The following is a 20641-nucleotide window of genomic DNA, read 5'->3' on the forward strand; positions in this document are numbered from 1 at the left end:
TGGTTTCTCTGACCCTGACAGCCTAAATTGTCTCTCTGCTCATGTTTAAGAGCTGGGGGTTAGAGGGAACATGCTGACTAGTTGCTAAAAAGTATTTCCAATTTCCTCCTTAGGAGGGTCAAGTCCTGACTGGAAGGGCGTTGGGAATGGAGTGTGGGGAGAAGATCTGGAAGTGCAGGATGGTGGGGAAGCTGGTCTAAGGAGAGGCAGCTAGCCCCAGCAATGTGGCACCAATAGCAGATCTAGCTGGGGCTCTATTTACTTCTCAAACAGCTGTCAACCTCCCCAACCTGAACTTTCATTTCAAAGGTACCTAGAGCAGTCAATACCTTGGCTAAGAATTGTCATTGTCAGGCAAAACAAACAAACAAACAAACAAAAACCCCTCTAGCATGAAGACTCTAAAACAAACCCATAGAAAAGAATTATCCTTAATATCTCAAAGAGATAGTAGAAAACGTTTCCTGCCCTTAAAAATGAAGATCCAGTCAGGTGCAGTGGCTCACGCCTGTAATCCTAGCACTTTGGGAGGCTGAGGCAGGAGGATCACCTGAGGTCACGAGTTCAAGACCAGCCTGACCAATATGATGAAACCCAGTCTTANAAAAAAAAAAAAAAAAAAAAAAAAAAAAAAAAAAAAAAAAAAAAAAAAAAAAAAAAAAAAAAAAAAAAAAAAGAAGAGCCAAAGGACACACAAAAAAACAAAAAAAGAAAGAAAGATGACAAAGAGGACAGCAGTGTAGAGACAGGGCAACGTGTACTTGATGATGTCACTGAGCTGCTAAGTCACGTCTCTACCTTTGAACTTCCAGTTAATGTGAGACAATAAATTTCATCTTGTACACACAAGTTGGAGTCAAAGTTTTGCACTATTCTGCCGAAAACACCCTCACCATACTTGATATGTGAGCTAATTTATTATTTGCAAAGAACACATCAGAAATTGCTCCTATTTGGGGTACAATCTCAATAAAGTAGAATAACCTTCTCAGATAAATTCATTGTTTTTCTGCCTGAGATCTACCTTTTTATGCTATATCTATAGTTTTATATTAACTTAATGAAGAAAACCCCACAAAGGAACCATCTGTGGTTCCCAACAAGAAATGGCTGATTGGTTATACATATCTAATTCTATTTCTTCCTTCATTCCAAGGCTGACTCCCCTCACTGTCATCATGATTTACTGTAGAGTCTGAACTTAGAAGTGGTAGCTAATCCATGGAAGCTTCCTTTCTTGTTCCTTAACTATACCCCAGGGAGATCCTAGCACTCTCTAGTCACTTTGAGATTAGATGCACAGGAAATACGGTTAATATAGCAAAAGCATCATGCCATGTGTTCTGTTTTCTCACCTATTGCCTTAGAATGTACACCACGTGTTTATTCTAGTAACTCTTTTGTGGGTCTATTACATTGACTGCAATGAATACACATATAAAAAGAAATTTGAGGGAGGCAGAAAGAGTTAATCACTAAGTTCTGATCGATATATCTGATAAAAGAATTATTCTGGCCGGGCGCGGTGGCTCAAGCCTGTAATCCCAGGACTTTGGGAGGCCGAGGCGGGTAGATCACGTGGTCAAGAGATCAAGACCATCCTGGTCAACAAGGTGAAACCCCGTCTCTACTAAAAATACAAAAAATCAGCTGGGCATGGTGGCGCGTGCCTGTAATCCCAGCTACTCAGGAGGCTGAGGCAGGAGAATTGCCTGAACCCAGGAGGCGGAGGTTGCGGTGAGCCGAGATCGCGCCATTGCACTCCAGCCTGGGTAACAAGAGCGAAACTCCGTCTCAAAAATATAAATATATATTTTTAAGTTCCAAAGTTAGAGGGAAAGTTCAATACTGAGAAACACAGTTCCAGGAATGTGTGTTGAGCTTGAAGAATATATATATATACACACACACATATATTACTGAAGAATATATATATATATGTAAAAGATTTTTTTAATTTTTTTTTTTTTTTTTGAGAATGGGGGTCTCACTATATTGCCCAGGCAGGTCGCGAACTCCTGGGCTCAAGCTGTCCTCCCGCCTCTGCCTCCCAAAGAGCTGGGATTACAGGCGTGAGCCACAGCGCCCGGCAAGATATTTTATATATACATATTCTTCAAGCCCAACGCACATGCCTGGAACTGTGTTTCTCAGTATTGAGCCTCCCCTCTAACTTTGGAACTTACATTCCTAGTGAATTAAAGGGAGGCTTGGGTGTTTGAAAAAGGAGATGGATCAAAGGCCTTACATTTGATGCCTTTAACTCTGCAGGAGTCATTCCAAGGAAATCAATAAGAGCCAGCAATAACTCCACTGAAAACAAATCTTTCATCACTCATACATGACAGAGACTGTGCCCCTGCTCCAGGTGCTGTATCTCTTGTATATTCATTCATCATTCATTCATTTCAGTTTGGCAGTAAGAAGCTCCTGAATCCCCAGGACATGAAGTGCTGTAGAGGTTCATGGAAAACAATGCTGGAGATCACAGTTTCATTTCCATACAGGTTTCCAGACCTTTATTCTACTGACCAACTAACTGATACCTTTGGCACAAATAGGAGAAAACATGGGTTGAAACTGAGGCTAAGAAAAAGGGAGCTCTTCTGAAACCTTGTGTATGGAGAATTTAAGCTCATTTCCATTTATTTTATACACCTTGCACAAAAAGGCTTTTGATGCTGCTCTAGGCATTGGTACTCATTTCAATTCCTATTTTATTCACAGATTCCCAGGTTATTTACCATGACTCATTTCTCTTTTGTTTACAGCGCTCTAATGTGGCACATTAGTTGGGATATAAATCTGCTAGATATTTACAACTATTTGGGGATAGTGCATCACTATGTTACGGTGTTATTGACATTGTTTGTTGAGACGTTGGTAGACTACACTATGAAATCATTAACCCTTCCCCTCCATCAAAATTCCACCTGTAATAAGTTTTTTCCTTGTGCATCACTGATCCAAACTGTAGCAGCAGTGGCATGTGTGCAGAGCCACCTCACCTCTGGGGCAGGTCTGCCAAGAGCCCAGCAGTGCCCAGCTGGGATGCAGCAGTGGCTTTTCTCCTTGGATGAATCAGACCGGTGCTCAAACTCCAGAAGTTCATTTAGCCCACCAGCTGACTAACTTGCAGTTTCTCTTCTATGGAAGGGACCACTTTGAATTTGTGTATCTGTCCTTAGATACGCTATGGTACTCTGCTCTGCTCTTACTTCGATACGGTCATTGAGTGCATTCATATTCAGGTATGGCCTACAGGTTTGTGGCCAAGATGAACTTTCATTTAACATCCTATTTTTTTAAGTGAGAATTGTCTAGTTAAGAAATACTCTGGCTTACACAGTTATTTTTTCTTCAGGGGATATAATAGTCCCTTGGCATTATGTATTACCCCAAAGTATCATCCTTAGGAATATTAATTACTGTTAGAGTAACTAGTGAAAAGACCTATAGTTTTCTAAAAATATTCCACATAAGCTGCTAGCCACTTTATTTTTTATGTAATGTGAAAGCACTAACACTGATACAGTTGTACTCTGTGCCAGGCACTGTATTGAACAGATCATCTCATTTAATCCTAACAGGTGCTCCATGCCTCACCTGGACTCCTTGAAAACAGACGTTGAGATGAGGGCTTTGTGCAGGCAGTATATTTGGGAGGTGATCCTTGAGGGCATGAATGAGGACTGCAGAAACTGAGTCAGAGAATGAGAAAGTAGAGTCAATTTAAGGATGTATTATTTAAGTACCATGGTGGGCCACAGGGACTTAACTCTGTGTCATGACCTCTTGAGAACTGGACAGGGGCCTCCCACAATTGTCCAGCAGGACAGGAAGCAGGGGTATTTATCCAACGGTTCCCATGCCCCACAGGCCAAGGATTATTCCCAGACACAGAGAGCTCTGCTTGCAGGGAAGTGAGTAGATGCCGCCAGCAAAGGCCCACTGTCGACACAGCTATAGTCATAGGGGAAATATGTGAGTAGGGGCAACAGAGGCTTCTGACACAATTATTATCCTGCCATTTTACAAACAGGAAACTGAGGTACATGGAGGTTACTTCGTCATCCCAAGGTCATAGGCTGGTCAGCGGTGGGACCAGGATTTGAACATAGGCAATCTGACCTCAAAGCTCATGGCCCTAACCACTGTACTCCTGACCTCCCACAGAAGGGATGATGACCGCTGCACTCCAGGCTTCCCTTGTGTAGCTCCGCCTAGGGATGATTTGGCTGTCCATCACCAACTCAATCTGGAATTCATCCTGGTGATATCTCTTCGAATGTTGCATTTCCTCCTTATGGAATTTATTTTCTTTTAGTTGCAACAGCACAAGAAAATGCTACTGAAATGCTGCATCTGCATTCACGATAAAACAAATAAATAAATATATCATCTGAGACCATGTAGGAAGAGATAGGTTCCAACAGTATACCACTCGAGGGAGAGAAAAGGGGAGAAAATATAGCTCATACAACTTTTCTTGAGTTCAGAAACTGCTTTTCAATTTTTTATTAAAATGTTATTCTTCAAAGAGTATAGACATACACCTGGCAATGACCTGTTAGAAGTCAGCCATCTGCTTCAAACATACATAAGAAACATACCCAACCAGATTCTGCCTCAACAAAATTTATTAAGGTGTACATATACAGTATATTATCAGAACAACTCCAAAGTGGCTACAGGTGACAGATTCTCCTAAAGTGGACATTATTTTCCTACAGATTATTATTCCCCTTGATACAAGTTGTAATGACTGTGAAAGTTTTGTAAGATATGCTTGAAGGGGCCACAGCGTTGACTATCAGGGCGAGGAGCTATAGACGCCATGCACACAGGGCCCAGGAGGCAGCGGAGCCGCAGGAGGGCGCGGCAGACCCGTTTCTGCTGTGAGCAAACAGTGCTGTGAGGAGACCAACACAAAGAGGAAAATGGTTCTTCTCCAGGGGAAGGGTCTTTGGGTTCACATTCAGGAAACACAAGACACCACACCCAAGAGAAGAAAGGAAAACAAAACTCACTACAGAGTCTGGGCTCCCTCTGAGAGACGAGAGACGGGACCAGTGTGGTCAAAAGAGGGGACTTGTTGAGATGTGGAAGTCTGCTGGTGAGGATACCCACTTCCCTTCAAGCTTGCTCAAGGCACCAGACTAGCTCCCCTAAGTGCCAAGAGTGAGAATAAAACACCCTAGAGAGAAGAGCAGAGCTGGCACTTGGTTTGTCCTTACTAAGAGTGAAGTGTTATCTGCAGTTCTAATTCAAGCTGGTGAAATCCACCCCAGGGGGGTTCCAAATTGCTTGTGAGGCTGATCAGCTTAGGACACTGCCCTCCTTCTTTTACCCACTCTGGCTCCTACTAAGACAGGAAGGATAAAGTGAAGAGCTCATCTGGGCCAGATGTTGCCTTGGCACTCTACAATAATTATTTCTCCCTGTTCTGTTCCTCCTCTGTGTCCAAAATTAAGAGAGAACCACAGTTGTACAAACAGACTGAAAAGGAGACTGGCCACACCTGAGTTCTAGAGTCTTCCTCGGAATGAAACCATCTTTGTCAGATTCTTCCCAACCTCCTGGGCAGAATCACCTTTCCAAACCAGGCCATTTCAGTTTGATGTTTCCAAAGGACCCAGCTTACACCAACTCCATTTTAAAAATACCTTTTAATTCTGAAAGTTTGCATAAGATGATTTTTTCAATATACTTGACTCATACTCATTGTTACATAGCACCTTTCATGTGAGATCAAAGGGAAGAGAAAAAACTACAGTGCCATAGGCATCCCTCGGTCTATCTTCTCCCCTGTAAGCTTCTCTCTCATTTGTTGAGAAAACACAATTTAAGGTGAAAGACATAGCAAAGGATTTTCAGTGTTGTGCAACCCACACTGACCCTGCCTGGAAGGTGTAGGTGTATCTCTTGAGGCATTGGTGATGCCAAGGGAAAATCAGAACTATCAAGGACGAAATATCTCCGTTACTCCCGGGCACATCTATTGTCTATCACAGGTGTGGAATCGTCATTCCTTACCTACATTCCAGCGAAAGAAACGAAGGGTATCGGGAGAAACGGTGAGGAGTCGTAAGACTGGGGCTTCCAGAGAAATGGTGTAAGATGCCAAATCCCTACCTTCTCAATATATAACATTTGATATGTTTAAGTTAATCAAACAAGCATGTTCTCTGAGGCCACCCTGCTCCATAATTATCTAAGAATTCCCTTAGAGAATCCCTGCTCCCTGTGAGCTCTAAAAGTCTTCTCTCTGTGTGTTCTCTGTGGAACCCAGGGAAGTGAGGCATCCCCAGAAAATGCACATGGAGTACCCACCTGAAGACCCATTCAAAACTGCCCAGCTCTTGTCCCCACGGGGAGTAATGTGGACATCACTAAGGAAATGGATCACTGAGATAGATATATATACTCCCTCAATAAAGAGGACATTGGATTTTACGTAGATTTCCCTGTCATTCAAAAGCATCTGGCCCATACTGGAGGAATCAACTCACATTGAGTTGCAAGGAGATCATACAATCATATGGCCACAGTATTCCCACCCTCTGGTGGGAATATTCTAAAGAGTGGGAATATGGAAGCTCTCTGTTGCTTCCAAGAATTTATGATCCTTGCTAGGAATCCACCTTTGGAAAAATGCTCACTTTATTGTTTCTGCTCATCTTCCGCTCCACCCTGCCTACCTTGGGCACCTTTGTCTGGATCAGCTCTTCTGGGGTGTTACCCAAGGGGGGAAGCAGCCGCTTCTTGCTGTTTCGGGTTTCTGAGAGCCACTGAGGAGGCAACTCAAAAGGCCCAAAGCCAAACTGCAGGGAATACTTATCAGAGAATGTTTCAGGTTCCACAGGGGCTGCTGCCACCTGAGATACAGAGTCCACCGTGCCCAGGGGTGGGGCAGAGGGTACAAATTGTGGCCCCTGCTCTCCCTCCAGGCAGGTGCTAAATATCTCCTTGGCCTGGAATTCAGCTGAGCCAGTATACTTGGCCTCACTCTCTTCCTCATCCTCTGTGGGCTTAAAGATCTGCTGCTGCCCAATGTGGAACATCTCCAGGAGCTGGCTGCCTGAACGTATGCTGGGTTCCAGGCTGGCCTCAGCCAGGCTGCTCCCGGTACTGACCACATTACGGCGACTGTACCGGTGGTGTAGCTGCACCAGGGTCCCTATCAAGCACTTGCGGACAGATTTGTTCACAGTAAGAAAGAGAACAGGGTTTGCCAGCAGGGAGACTTTGGGCAGCCAAATGGCAGTGAGCAGCAAGAAGACAGAAGTGTCGGGGACATTGAGCACAGTCTGGTAGACAACCAGGGTGGCATAGGGCACGCTACACAAGATGAAGACCATCACCATGGAGAGCAGGGTGGCATGCAGTTCGGCCTCCCTCTGGGAGGCATAAGGGATGGAGATGGTGTTCTGTGGGGTCCGGAGCGCTGCTATGATGACCTTCTTCTTCTGGCTGGCACTCAGAGCCCTTCGAATCAGTATCAAGAAGAGGAACACCACCACCACAGGCAAAATGACTGTGGTGATGTTATACACCAGAACATACACCAGGTGGCCCAAGGAGTTGCTCCAAACTTCTGTGCAGGTGGATGTGGCATAGATGTCAGCCACATTGGTCACTGCAAACACAGGGACGCTGGCCACCACTGCATGGGCCCAGATATACATCACCAGTTCACGGGACTTGGCATCAGATATTTTCCTCTCCAGCGGATAGAGGACTGAATAGTACCTGCAAGATACACAAACAAAATGAATTCCACAGAAGATACTTTTTAAGTTAGGGGAACCTATATCACCAAAAGTAGGTGAGAGAGAAGAAAGGTCAAGTTATTTTATTCACCCTAAGACAGAGAAACACTGGGGGAATCCAGGAAGTCAGACCTTAAGTTTTGAGGACTTTGCAAGTACAATGAGAAGTATTGCTACCAAAAAATAAAAACCTTTCCAGAAGAGCAGAGGAAAGCCTTGTCTTCACGAAGCTCTACAGAAAAACAAGTAAATAATTTCAATTCATAGCTAGCTTTATAGTTTTTGCTACCAGGATGAAATCTCAAAGCGTGCCCTCAATATAAAAGATTTCTCCATCTGCTGTAAAGATATCTACCTTTCAATCTGAGGGTAAAGGATAATTGGTTAAAATTTTACATGGGCTAAAGAAGCTTTAGGGCAATGTTCGAAGCTACCAACAGAAATAAGTTTGTCTACACACATATCTAAAGCAGATTTATGCCACAGTCTGGATATCATTAGCAATTAAAGCTGTTCAGGGCAGAAGAACCCAGTATGAAGAATGGACTCTGACAAGGTCCTTCCACAAAAATCAATTCAGCTGACAAAAGTTATGTCTGCTCAATAGCCATTGCTCCCATAATAATCACTCAGTAACCCTAAGGGCAATTAATAGTTCCAAAATGCCTGCACATTAGATTTTTGTTAAAATCAGATGAGACACTGTTTTTCCTTCCAGCCTTTAACTTGATCATTCTGTAACCACCTAAACAGAATTCCAAAAGCACACTCTTTCGATATCACCAGTTATTTGAGGGAACTGAGTAAGTCTTCAGACCCCAGAACCACATCTGTTGTAAAAGGGCTGCCACTAGCTGTCAGAGATGTGGTCAGTTTCATCACATTAGCTTTGCCATATCTGTGCAGTCAGTTAATGCTGGGGTTGACCTTACAACCTTAGTGACACCCATTCACTCATAGGGCAAGGTAAGCATGCAAGCCTTCCAGTAACAAGTGCGTGTGTGTGTGTGTGTGTGTGTGTGTGTGAGATGGAGTCGCACTCTATCGCCCAGGCTCGAGTGCAATGGCACAATGCAGGCTCACTGCAGCCTCTGCCTGGTTCAAGCCATTCGCCTCCAAATAGTTCAAGCCATTCTCCTACCTCGGCCTCCCAGGTAGCTGGGATTACAGGCAGGCACCACCAAGCCTGGCTAATTTTTGTATTTTTAGTAGAGACAGAGTTTCGCCATATTGGCCAGGCTCATCTCAAACTCCTGACCTCTCGGTTGATCCACCTGCCTCGACTTCCCAAAGTGCCTGGATTACAGACGTGAGCCACCATGCCCAGCTTCCTGTAACAGGTACTTCTGAGCACCACCTATGCACCAGGTCCTATGCACTGGGTTATAAGAATGAAAAGACACAGGGATGTCTCTAAATTCAACAGGGACAAAGATGCACATACTAACAATTACAAACAAGGAGATGACAGTTCTACTAGAGACAGGCACAAAAGAGGCACAGGCAGCACCTAAAGCCACCTGGGAAAACAGCAAGAGAAGGAGGCACTGTGGTGGAGTCTGGCAGGGGGACCAGCTGAAGGGGACCATTCCAGGCTGAGAGATGCAAACACAATAGTGACCATGGACAATCAGGAAAGGAGGGAGCATGGTAAGATGTATTCTAGATTTCTTTCTGGGAGGGGGGAAAAAAGAGAAAGAAGTGCATAAGTGATGTATGCTGCCCAGGCTAGAGTGCAGTGGCATGATCTTGGCTCACTACAACCTCTGCATCCTAGGTTTTAGCGATTCTCCTGCCTCAGCCTCTCGAGTAGCTGGGACTATAGGCGCCCACCACCGCGCCTGGCTAATTTTTGTATTTTTAGTAGAGACAGGGTTTCACCATCTTGGCCAGGCTGGTCTCAAAGTCCTGACCTCGTGATCCACCCACCTTGGCCTCCCAAAATGCTGGGATTACAGGCATGAGCCACCACGTCCAGCCTGAATATAGTTTTCTAATCACGATACAGTAAATATGCGATGGCCCCACCCCTACACATGAATACATGCTTAGGAGTTCACTGGCTCTGACTTCCATTTGCTCACAGACATGTAACAAACCCAGGCTTACGTTAATTTCCAGTCCCGCTATGCGTCGGGGAACAGACTGCAACACAAGCACACAGGCTCACTATAAATCATTTCCTTATGTGTGCATCTCTAAAAGGTGATGCAAAAAGTGTAGATGACCTCCCAATTAACTTGCTGACTTAGTGCCATGAAACGAATAGCTTTGAAAGAAGTGAGAGGAAAGACTGTCTTTTCTTCTTCAGGTGCACATGCTGATGTGTGCAAGTAATTTGTATCTGTGAATAACAGGAATTTACCAGCCCTGTTTTTCTACTAAAAGGACTTGTTTTACTTTTTAAAATTACAGTAAAATAACAATAGTTTTTCTGCTGGAAAGAAAATGAGAATTTCTCACTGTTTTCGTATCTCTTTGTCTAAGACCAAGGGCCCAGAAATAGCCCACAGGGATTATTGCATTGCTTCCAAGTATAGCAGCAAACTGTTCAGAATAATGTATTCCTTCTTACTGAATCTTATTGAAAAAAAAAAAAAAAACTTTCAGGATTCACAGCAGCATTACTCACAATATCCAAAAAGTAGAAACAACCTAAATATCCATCAGCTGGTAAATGGAGAAACAAATTTGGTATATTCCTAAAATTGAATGAATATATTATTTGGCCATAAAAATGAATGAAATAGTGTTATATTCTGCAACATGAACTTTGAAAACATACTAAGTGAAAGAAGCCAGTCACAAAAGAACACATATTGCATGACTCCATTTACAATGTAATGTCCAAAAAAACAAACATATAGAAACAGAAAGTAGATTCATGGTTGCTTAGGTCTGGGGATGGGCATGAGGAGTGACTGTAAGTCTCTTTGTGAGGTAATAGAAATGTTTTAAAATTATATTGTGACAATGACCATACAACTCTATAAATATATTAAAATTCATTGACTTGTATACTTTAAATAAGTAAATTTTATCATATGTAAATTATATCTCAGTCCAGAATATCAAACTGAAGACTTAAGACTTTACCAGAGCAGGTACTCCTGGGGGCATTCGAAGGACACTGAACACAAAATGGTCCAACATAAACATTAGGGCACCCACCAGAAGTACACTTAAGAAAGGACTCTGATTTCACTCTTGTCCTCCACTCCTTGGAAATAAAGCCTTGGGAATAAAGTGTAATAGCGCTTTCCAGATATTCAAAAAGCAATGGAACAGACATGTAATGTCACCATAAAGCAGGTGTGGCAAATTGGCATCTCAGGGCACACATTCATCTTTCTGAAGGGATTCGGATGACCACATAATACTTTTTGAAAAAAAACTAATTGCCAACATTTTTTAATAATGAAATTCTAGATTTTTTTAATTCCTTTTCTGAAGAAAGAAAAAAGTCCTGCCCACTGAGTTTAGATTCTTACAAAGCAATTATTAGCAACTGCTGAGCAGCTGATCCCCATGAACAGGAACTCGACACATGCTTCATGTGCCACAATTGCAACCTGGCCTGTTGTCGCTTGACTTCGTCACCTGCCTTGTTTGGCTCCATGAATGGTAAGATTCCAGTCCCTTCTAAAGAGCTGGAGTGGCTCCCAGAAGATCTGATGGTAACATGATGGCAGACAATATATCAAAGGAAGAATGTGCCATCAGAAGAGAAGCCTGAGAAAGAGAGGCAAATATTGGTGCAGCGCATCCTATCACAGGCCATAAATAAATCACTTAATTCTTTCTACTGCTCTGGAATCTGAGGCTCAGAAAGTTTAAGCAGCTTTACCCAAAGCCATTCAGCTAGAAAGCTGTGTAGGCAGGACTCAAAGTGAGGCTTCTAGTTCCAGCATCCATTCTCTTAATCACAACCACAATGACTTCTCCCAGTATGCCGGGGGCTTGGTGTGACTCTGTGTCCCTCCAAGCTGACAGCATTAGGCGGCTAAAGAAATCAAGGTCCTTGGCCTGAGAGGCTGAAATGACTCTACAGATGCGTTCTACAATCCATGACCTCACAGGTCATTAAGGTATTATGTTCTGAATGGACAAAGAGCTCTAAATTTTCAAATTAATCTAAAATGTTAAATTTTAACATAGGATATAAAGTCAGAATAGCCAGCACTTTCCCTTCAGCAATGTTTCCTCTCTATTAATCTTGAAATCAGAAGTACTCACGGACATAAAATACTTTTCAATTCTTGTTTGTTTACTTAATTCAATTCTCAAGAATATATTATCTAAACTGTATTCATGAAGCACTAGCTAAAAAGGAGGCAGGAATTTGTTGATTATGAGATCTTTACACAACTTTGATAAAATTGATCAAATTATGTAGAATGGCAGTAACTAAGATGTAAGGTTCACTTCCAAATGAACATCCTTTCAAAGAGGATGGGAAGAGAAAACAATCACCACTGCAATATGAAACCTTGGAAATATATCCTCCAGAAGAATTCTGGTGTTACCTGGCCAGATCCAAATGGACCACCTAATCATTTGTTAAATAACCACTGAATCATTACCTTGTTCTTTCAGAGATATTCCATACTGCATCAAAAACCCCAAATTGCAGAGTTATCAATCAGATGAACAATATACTGCAAATTGCAACACAAATATCACCAATTGCAACCAAGCTAAAGTGACTGTATGATCTCGCAGCTCTACCCAGCGTCCTCACCAAGGAACTCTCACCCCCAGGTCTTCTCTCAGTGGTTCTATTTTCCATGGCTGTTGCTAAATCAACCTGTCTTTTGTGAGGCATCTGTTTTGGACATTTATTCCCTTTCTGTTGATCACAAGCAGACTAAAAACCAGTATTTGGAACACTGAGTGCTCATCATTGGCTTAATGATGCCAATATTTTAATATAACTTAAAAAAAAAGTTAGCTCCTTATTACCTGATCTTACCTGTCCAAAGCAATAGCAGGGAAGCTGAGGATGGTCACAGAGCAGAACACCTTGTGCAAAAATTTGACGACCTTGCAGAAGAGCATGGTGTAGATCCACCAGCAACAGTGAGGACTGGTGCTGAGGACGATGTCAAAGGGCACACAGACCAGGCTGGCACAAATCCCCGAGCAGGCCAGGTTTTTAATAAACCTGTTGGTAACAGATTTGAACACGGTTGTGCGGCAAGTTGACCATAACACCATGAAGTTTCCTGCCCAGATATGAAAAAAAAAATAAAATAATTTAAATAAAAATTTAAAAACTAAAAAAGGAAAAAATACAGGTTAAAAAATGTTAAAAACACATTTGAGAGTTGATTTCAAAAGATTTAATTTAAATCCTATTAAATTAAAATTTAACATAGTATATGATATATTACATAGTCAACTTATGTGAAATTATTAAATCACACATCAATAAGTCTAGGAAAAATTTTAGTGGTGAGTTTATTTAATTTTAGACAAAACAATATTATAATGATGGTTTAGTCTCATCAGGGTATAAAAATTTGCTAGTTATTACTTAATCCCAGGCAGTCTGCTCTTACCAGGTTTTCCAATGACCTCCATGTTGCAGACTCTGTGATAGAAATACAATGCCACCCAAACATGTCATCTTAAATTCTCTGATAGCCACGTCTTAAAAAAGTAAAGAGAAGCAGGCAAGATTTTAATAATATTTTTTATTTAACCCAACAGATCCCAAATATTTCAATATATAATGATTACTTTAAAATCATTAATATTTTTTATTCTTGTTTCTGTACTAAGTATCCTGTACTAAGCCTCTCCCTATATTAGTCTACCCATTCTGGTAGTTTTCCATCAAAATGCTAATGACTCCCAAATTCATGTCTCAAAGTAGGCTTCTCCTGTCAACTCCAGACTCCTTTTGCCAGATAAGCTTCTGATGCCTCCCTCAATCCCCACCATGTTCCTCAAGGGTTTACCTAATCTGATGCTACCTTCCTCATCTCGTATCTTCCCTCCACTGGCTTGCTGGGCTCCAGCCACTCCAACTTCGTGTTTCCTAAAACACATCAGGGCTAATCCTGCCTCAATGCCTTTGTATATGTTTTTTATATTGCTTAAGATGTTGTTCATATGTCTGATTACTTTAAATCCCAGTCTTAGTTTAAATGCTGCCTTGTCAAAAAAAAAGCCTTCATTATGCTCCATTATCGTATCTTCTTCATTCTTATCTAATTATTTATTTGTTGACTTGTTATCTTTCCATTTCATGAAGAAAAACTGTGTCAATCTTGTTTATTGTTATAACTCCATGCCTGTTCAGTATCTGGCACAGAGTAGCCATGTGATAAATATTTGCTGAAGAAATTAATTTGTAAAATATTTAGACACACAGTAATCAAAAGTTCCTGGGTAAGAGAACTCCTTTTGTAGTATGTGTGTCACATAAGGATATTCTAAGTTGGCAAGCAGTTCCCAAATCTCACCATACATCAGAATAACTGTACAAGATATACTGAATCACAGAGCATAGGCATGGAACTGGGAACCTGCAACTGAAACAAGCACCTCAGTACAGTTGGCCCCCAGAATATGGTTTCTTTTAAACTACTTTTAGATAGAGTCCACAGCCCCACGGCCAGACTCTCACAGGGCACCTGTCCTCAGGAGTGCTGGGCAGCCTGCCAAGGGGTTTTATTAGCATTTACATGCTCATGAATGAGTTATTTTGAAGCTGTTATTTCTTTAAAACCCAAGACTGCTATAATCACATTTTATCACCATCTATTTACATGACTCTAGGCAGCATCTGGAGCCTAATCTCTTCTGCTATTAAGAACCTGAGGCTTAAGAATCCTATATTCTTTCCATTCTCTAAACCTCTGATCTCGCTCTCTCTCTCCTCATTTAAAACTGACTCATTTGGCTCTAAGAACCTGAATTGGGCCAATATGTCAAGAGAGAAGCACCCATATCCAATACCCGATTGGCTACACATTGAAAAATAAATGTGTGTGTGTGTGCAAGTGTGTCCGTGCCCACACAGCAACAAAGCAAAATAACTATATGTTTGATTATTTAACCTCATTAGCACTTCAGATTCTCCTTAGTTTTACAAGGCATACTAAGTAAGAATAACTCAGTATATATTTAAGTAACAAAATGTTCAACCTCTATATACTTTTTGCTTTAGAGATCATGTTCCCAGTCACCTAATCTCCCCTAGAAATGATCTAAGCTCAGGAACCATTCCCCTTCCCTATATATTCCCATTATGCTTTCTAATGTTGAATTGCATGACAATACTCAATGTCATAGCTGTGGACACAGCAACACAATTAGGACATAGTCATGTTGTACAACACAGATATATACCATTTGTGTCAATGAAAAATATTTTTAAAAAGCAAAAACAAAGTGTCTCAAGTAATTCTTGCAATAAGTAGCACACAAACATGATACATCTTAATAGAATGCCAATATAAACTAAACACCACACAAGGTTACGAAAATCAAAAAATATATCAATGACCTTTGCATTGTTTCATTAAGAAAAATTAAAAATAACTGCCTGATAATGTTTTAAATCCAATTAGCTAGACAGTTTGACACAACCATGAGATTATTTCATCATTATGAAAAGAGTTTTCTAAAATGTTATCTGGCCAAGGATATGTTACCTGTAATAAAACAATGATTCTAACTATACTTAGTTACTTGCTTAATAAAAAACAACAACCAGCCAGGTGTGGTGGCTCATGTCTGTAATCCCAGCACTTTGGGAAGCCAAGGCAGGAGGACTTTCAGAGGCCAGGTGTTCAAGACCCACCTGGTCAACACAGCAAGACCTCATCTCTACAAGAAATACAAATAAAAAATAAAAATGGTGTGGTGGCATGCACCTGTAGGCCCAGCCACTTAGGAGGCACAGGCAGTATGATCACATGAGCCCAGGAGCTGGAGGCTACAGTGAGCTATGATCACACCACAGGACTGCAGCCTTGGTAACACAGCAGGATCCTGTCTCTAAAAAAAAAAAAAAACCTTTGAAAAACATTAATCAATCTACAACATGTTCCCAATAGGTAGCCAGCAAGCACTCTTATGCATTTAGGCTCACAGGATAAGCAACTAAAAATTTTGATCAAGATGGAAAAAAACTATTCTATTTTTTGCCACCATCACTAGAAAGTAATGAATGCATTCCTGAAGATCTGAGGGAATCGCTCTATTTCGTTTAGGTATAATTCAAATGTAGTTTCACTGTGACACTTCTTTTTGAAGAGTTAGTTATACATTTATTATTTGTAAATAAATACTGTCAGGGAATAAAAAAAGTGTGAGACTGACAAATTAAATCCATATTAAAGAAAAGCAGAGGTACAAAAGTAACTTGACTGATTCTACCAAAAGCATTCAATAGTTCCCTACTGTCATTAAGAAAAAAAAAAACAAGTTTAAATTTCTCAACATCATACAACACTCTTTAAGATACAGGCTCTGGCTACCCGCACACTTACTAACTACCGTTGCAGCATCGTGACTGAATGGCATAATCCTGGAAATCTGAAGGTCGAATTCGTGTTTTTCTCTGAGTCCTTAAATCTGCTGCCCAAGCAAAACCTTCAAATAGAAAGCGTAAGAGAGACAGCAAGAGAGGGAGTGAGGGAAAGAAAAGATAGGAATACAGAACTCTTCAGTGTAGAGAAGTCAAATGATAGCTGGAGTGTTCAAAAAGAGGAACCGTTAAGCTCTGTAGAGCTGGAGGTATGATGCAGGTCGGGAGAACCAACATTAAACAACTTGGGTTTCAAAGTTCACACTTCCAAAGCAGATAGTTCTAAAAAGTTCTAAATAGCTCTAAAATGGATTCTATCTTACTTTGATTTTTAACAATATTGTTCTTTAATCTACGCAGTTATAATTTTCCAAGTGACCAAAGAGTCAGTGCTGATTAGGTCATACGTTTTTGAGAGCTGGGCAAGGCGGCTCACGCCTGTAATCCTAGCACTTTGGGAGGCTGAGGTGGGTGGATCACCTGAGGTCAGGAGTTCAAGACAAGCCTGGCCATCATGGTGAAACACCATCTTAAAAAAAAAAAAGAAGTTTTTGATTCAGGGATTTTTGATACTGGTATCAGAAGAATCATGGCCAAACAATGCAGGGGAAACCAGCTTGTAGCCCTAGGGCTATGTCTGGTGGTTTTCAGTACAATTTGCTCTTCCTCCTAGTCTGAAAGTTTGAGCCTCTTCCTCACTAAAGAAGTGTCAGTTTGCTATAACTTATGATTAAACTAATACCTGCCCAACTCAGTTTAAGCTGATTGCTATTGGCATGAGAAAAATATGTGATTTTTGCCACAGTTAATTTGATTCCAGAGGATTTTTTCTGAAATGATGCATAAAGTTCAAACTAAGCAGGAGTTGAATTTTTTTTTTAAGCAGGAGTCGAATTAACAGGAAGAAGCTTTGTACTATTTCATTAAAATGGCATATTTTAAATAATTACTTTGAATGAAAAGCATCTTAAGAAATATATATCCCCAATCTAGCCTTGGACGGTTTCTTCTTAGAATACTTGTTCCCAATGAATAATGCAGATAAAATATTAGCAAGATTCGCTTTTGTAATATATAAGAATATATAAAGAAACTCCAACAATAGCCTCATCCAGTCAGCTCCTGTGAAGCCACACAATGGATTTTAGGTGAGTCTACAACAAATGCACATATCTTTTAGCATTTGTGCTAATAATGGTATCCCAAAGGGTAAGGCAAACTGTGTAGCATGATCAAAACAAAACTATTTCAGTGATCACAATCAAGTCTGCCCCATCCTTGGGGCCCTCTCACGGAATTCATAAAGCCCCCGAAATTAGTCCCTCACGTCTCTCAACACACAACAGGATACATACAGACGCATAAAGTAAGAAGAAAAACACAGTAAGGATCTGAATTGATAACTCTTCTCTTTGTCTTTTCAGTGACTTGAATTTTTCCATACAAATCAACTGGAAAACTTTCATGGCTTTTACAAGATACTTTCTCTCCCTCTGGTCGCTCATATTAGTCTATCAACCTACTCGAGAAGGACGGTATTCTCTGAAAAGCTATGATTTCAAGAAAAGTCTTGAAATCATCGGCCCCACTTAGCTGTGATGGTATTGAAACACTTTCATAGTAACAGGTTCCACTTCCCTTTCCATAGGTATGTGGAGAAAACTTCTGGAGAAAAGAAAGAAAAGCTTTACCTAACTCTACCCATGGTTAAGCATGCTCCCTTTAGATCAGCATCCAAACAAGCCACACTTGATGGAGTGGATGTGAAACAGTTCACCATCTTAAATATCTGCCACATAGGCCATCTTGCCTCTAAGAGGCCCTTGCCTATATTAAATTACTCATACAATCTTTAAACCCTTGGAAGGCAGGGTCCATATCTTCTGTATCATTCATATTGCACTTAGGCTCCATGGGTTATTTCTCCACCTGCATAATGTAAGATTACAAAGCCTGAAAAGAGCCTTATCTGAAAACTCTGTCAACCTTCATTAGCACCAGACATGGTTTTATATCTAGGGGTTGCTTCAAAAAGACCTAAATAGATGAAGAACTTAAAACTTGAAGTTTAATATAACTTAACGGAATTATCATTTTTTCTGTGTATCATTTTTTCTACTGATGACAACTACCTTCAACCAGCAAGCTGAATGTTTACTATTTTCCCATTGCCAACACACAGTACCAGAGCTGCTTAGCGAGATGTATTCAACAATGATACATCATGCTACACTGTAATTAGTCTAGTGAATGTACAGGGAATACTCATGCACTCTATTCTCCTACTCCCTCTGTCCCAGTAACTATAATTATACAGCCTGAAAGGAAAAATTATGTTGGAAATATTTCCAAAGACCCCAAGGGTAAGATAATTAGAGGACTAAGAAAGGAAACTGAGCCTGATCCTGCTTCAGTCCACTGGGACCTAGCATAGCTCATGAGTTGGAGAAATAAGGTTTTGGAAATGAGAGCCTCTTAATCCTTATGATCTGAAACAATCGGACAATGACATTAATTAAAAGCTGAAAATGTCATTCATTTTTCTATAGCTGAATTTAGGAGGCAAGGCAGGAGAAAAAGGAAAGGCCTGAGGGTAAGGAGCTAGGAATGACATTCCAATTTTTCTAACAGATTTTGGGACACTCTCCCACTACTGAGGAGGTTAAGTATCTCTAGAGCAAAATTCCTCTGTGTCCTTTACCACTTTCTCCTGTCCCTGCAAGGAAGGAGAAGGCCAGCAAGAGAGGAGTGTTTGTGCAGTGAGGCGCTGGGAGAGCCAGAATAAACAGATGGGGCAAGAGCTGGGACTAGTCAGATCCAGGACAAGGTAGGAGACAGCTGGCCAAGACAGGAAAGGCTCTGGAAGGAAGTGATGGGTCTGAAGGTCACAGCAAGGTCAAAAATAGAACACTTAGGCTGAGGCAGGAGAATTGCCTGAACCCAGGAGGCGGAGGTTGCGGTGAGCCAAGATTGCGCCATTGCACTCCAGCCTGGGTAACATGAGTGAAACTCTGTCTCAAAAAAAAAAAAAGAGAGAGAAATAGAACACTTAACCTTGCTCTGACCTGAAAGGATGAGTTATAGCACACAGGCCATGAGAGCTAGCCAGCTCAATAAGAAAATAGAATAAATGCTCAAACAGAATGCTGGGAGCCAAGAGCTCTGTAGGAAGGAAGGAGAGGGGCAAAACAAACAAAATAACAGATTGGCACATTGGTAACAGGGAAGGAGCTTGTTAACTGAGACACTGCTGAAAACTGGACAGAAGGTTTCTTTGCTTTGTACCATTTTATTTTTTTTTCCCCCATTTTTTTTATTTTATTGCATTTTAGGTTTTGGGGTACATGTGAAGAACATGCAAGATTGTTGCATTGGTACACATGTGGCAGTGTGATTTGCTGCCTTCCTCCCCATCACCTATGTCTGGCATCTCTCCCCTTGCTATCTCTCCCCAGCTCCCCACCCCCCGCTTTGTACCATTTTCTAAGCATCCAAGATTCATGATGGTGATGGCCACAGTGACACACATATATGAAGGGGAATTCGCCTAACATTTTAGCATTTCATGAATAATCAATTTTCAATTTCTGCATTTTTACTCTAATATTAGTTGATTTGAATAACATTGAGTTATTTACCATGTAATTTTTCTGCTGGTTCAAAATAATGCAATTCTGAAAATGGGATTAGCCTGTTTAAAGCACTAAGATCAATGAGGAGATGTGACCTCTTACTTTCTCATTATAAAACAAAATGCAGAGGAAAGAATTTTCTATCCTAGGAGAGATCAATTTTCTACTTTGTGAGTTTGTAAAATACTAGCTTTCACACTGCAGTCAATGTCACTGACTCAATGCAGATGAAGCAAATAAGATAAAATATAAAATCTGTTCATTTTTATTAAGCCACAGTGTCCATTAGTATTGCCCTTGGCATTATTCTTATAAAGGTTTAAGTATGTAAATACCATGGCTGAAGACAGATGACTAATAAATAATAGCCAATAAATTTTAATATTACCCTAAGTAAGGAAATAAAAGTGAGCATACTGCATGCTGCAACTCTTTAAATTACTTTTCCAGTAAAGAACGCTTTTCCAGTAAAGAAATTTTTTAATAGGGGTAAGAAGGTAATCTACAATGCCAAACAGATTTTATATACTCATATGGATGGAAGAAACCTGAAAAAGTAATTTATACCTTCCTTGTTTCCAGATAAGATTATTTAAGTCTTGAATAACAGAAAGAAAAGCTATTCTTGCTAACTGTTAAGAGTTCTGGCAAAAGCAAATATTGTAAGCCCCGCTTCATCAGCCTCTATCTAAGAT

The 20641-nt window shown here is 40.8% G+C and overlaps 1 protein-coding gene across 1 annotated transcript in view; it reads right to left on the reverse strand.

Moving 5' to 3' along the window:
• Nucleotides 1-4513: 4513 nt before the first annotated feature.
• The window catches only part of GPR176 (G protein-coupled receptor 176), a 121011-nt gene continuing 104883 nt past the window's right edge, over nt 4514-20641 (reverse strand). The window contains exons 2-3 of the mRNA XM_017530919.2: nt 12745-12997; nt 4514-7752 (exon numbers count right to left, since the gene is read on the reverse strand). Of these exons, the coding sequence (XP_017386408.1) occupies nt 6633-7752; nt 12745-12997 (1373 nt within the window). The 3' untranslated portion in view covers nt 4514-6632. The remainder of the gene's footprint in view (nt 7753-12744; nt 12998-20641) is intronic.

Source organism: Cebus imitator, unplaced genomic scaffold (assembly GCF_001604975.1).
Source record: "Cebus imitator isolate Cc_AM_T3 unplaced genomic scaffold, Cebus_imitator-1.0 Scaffold70, whole genome shotgun sequence".
Lineage (NCBI taxonomy): Eukaryota > Metazoa > Chordata > Mammalia > Primates > Cebidae > Cebus > Cebus imitator.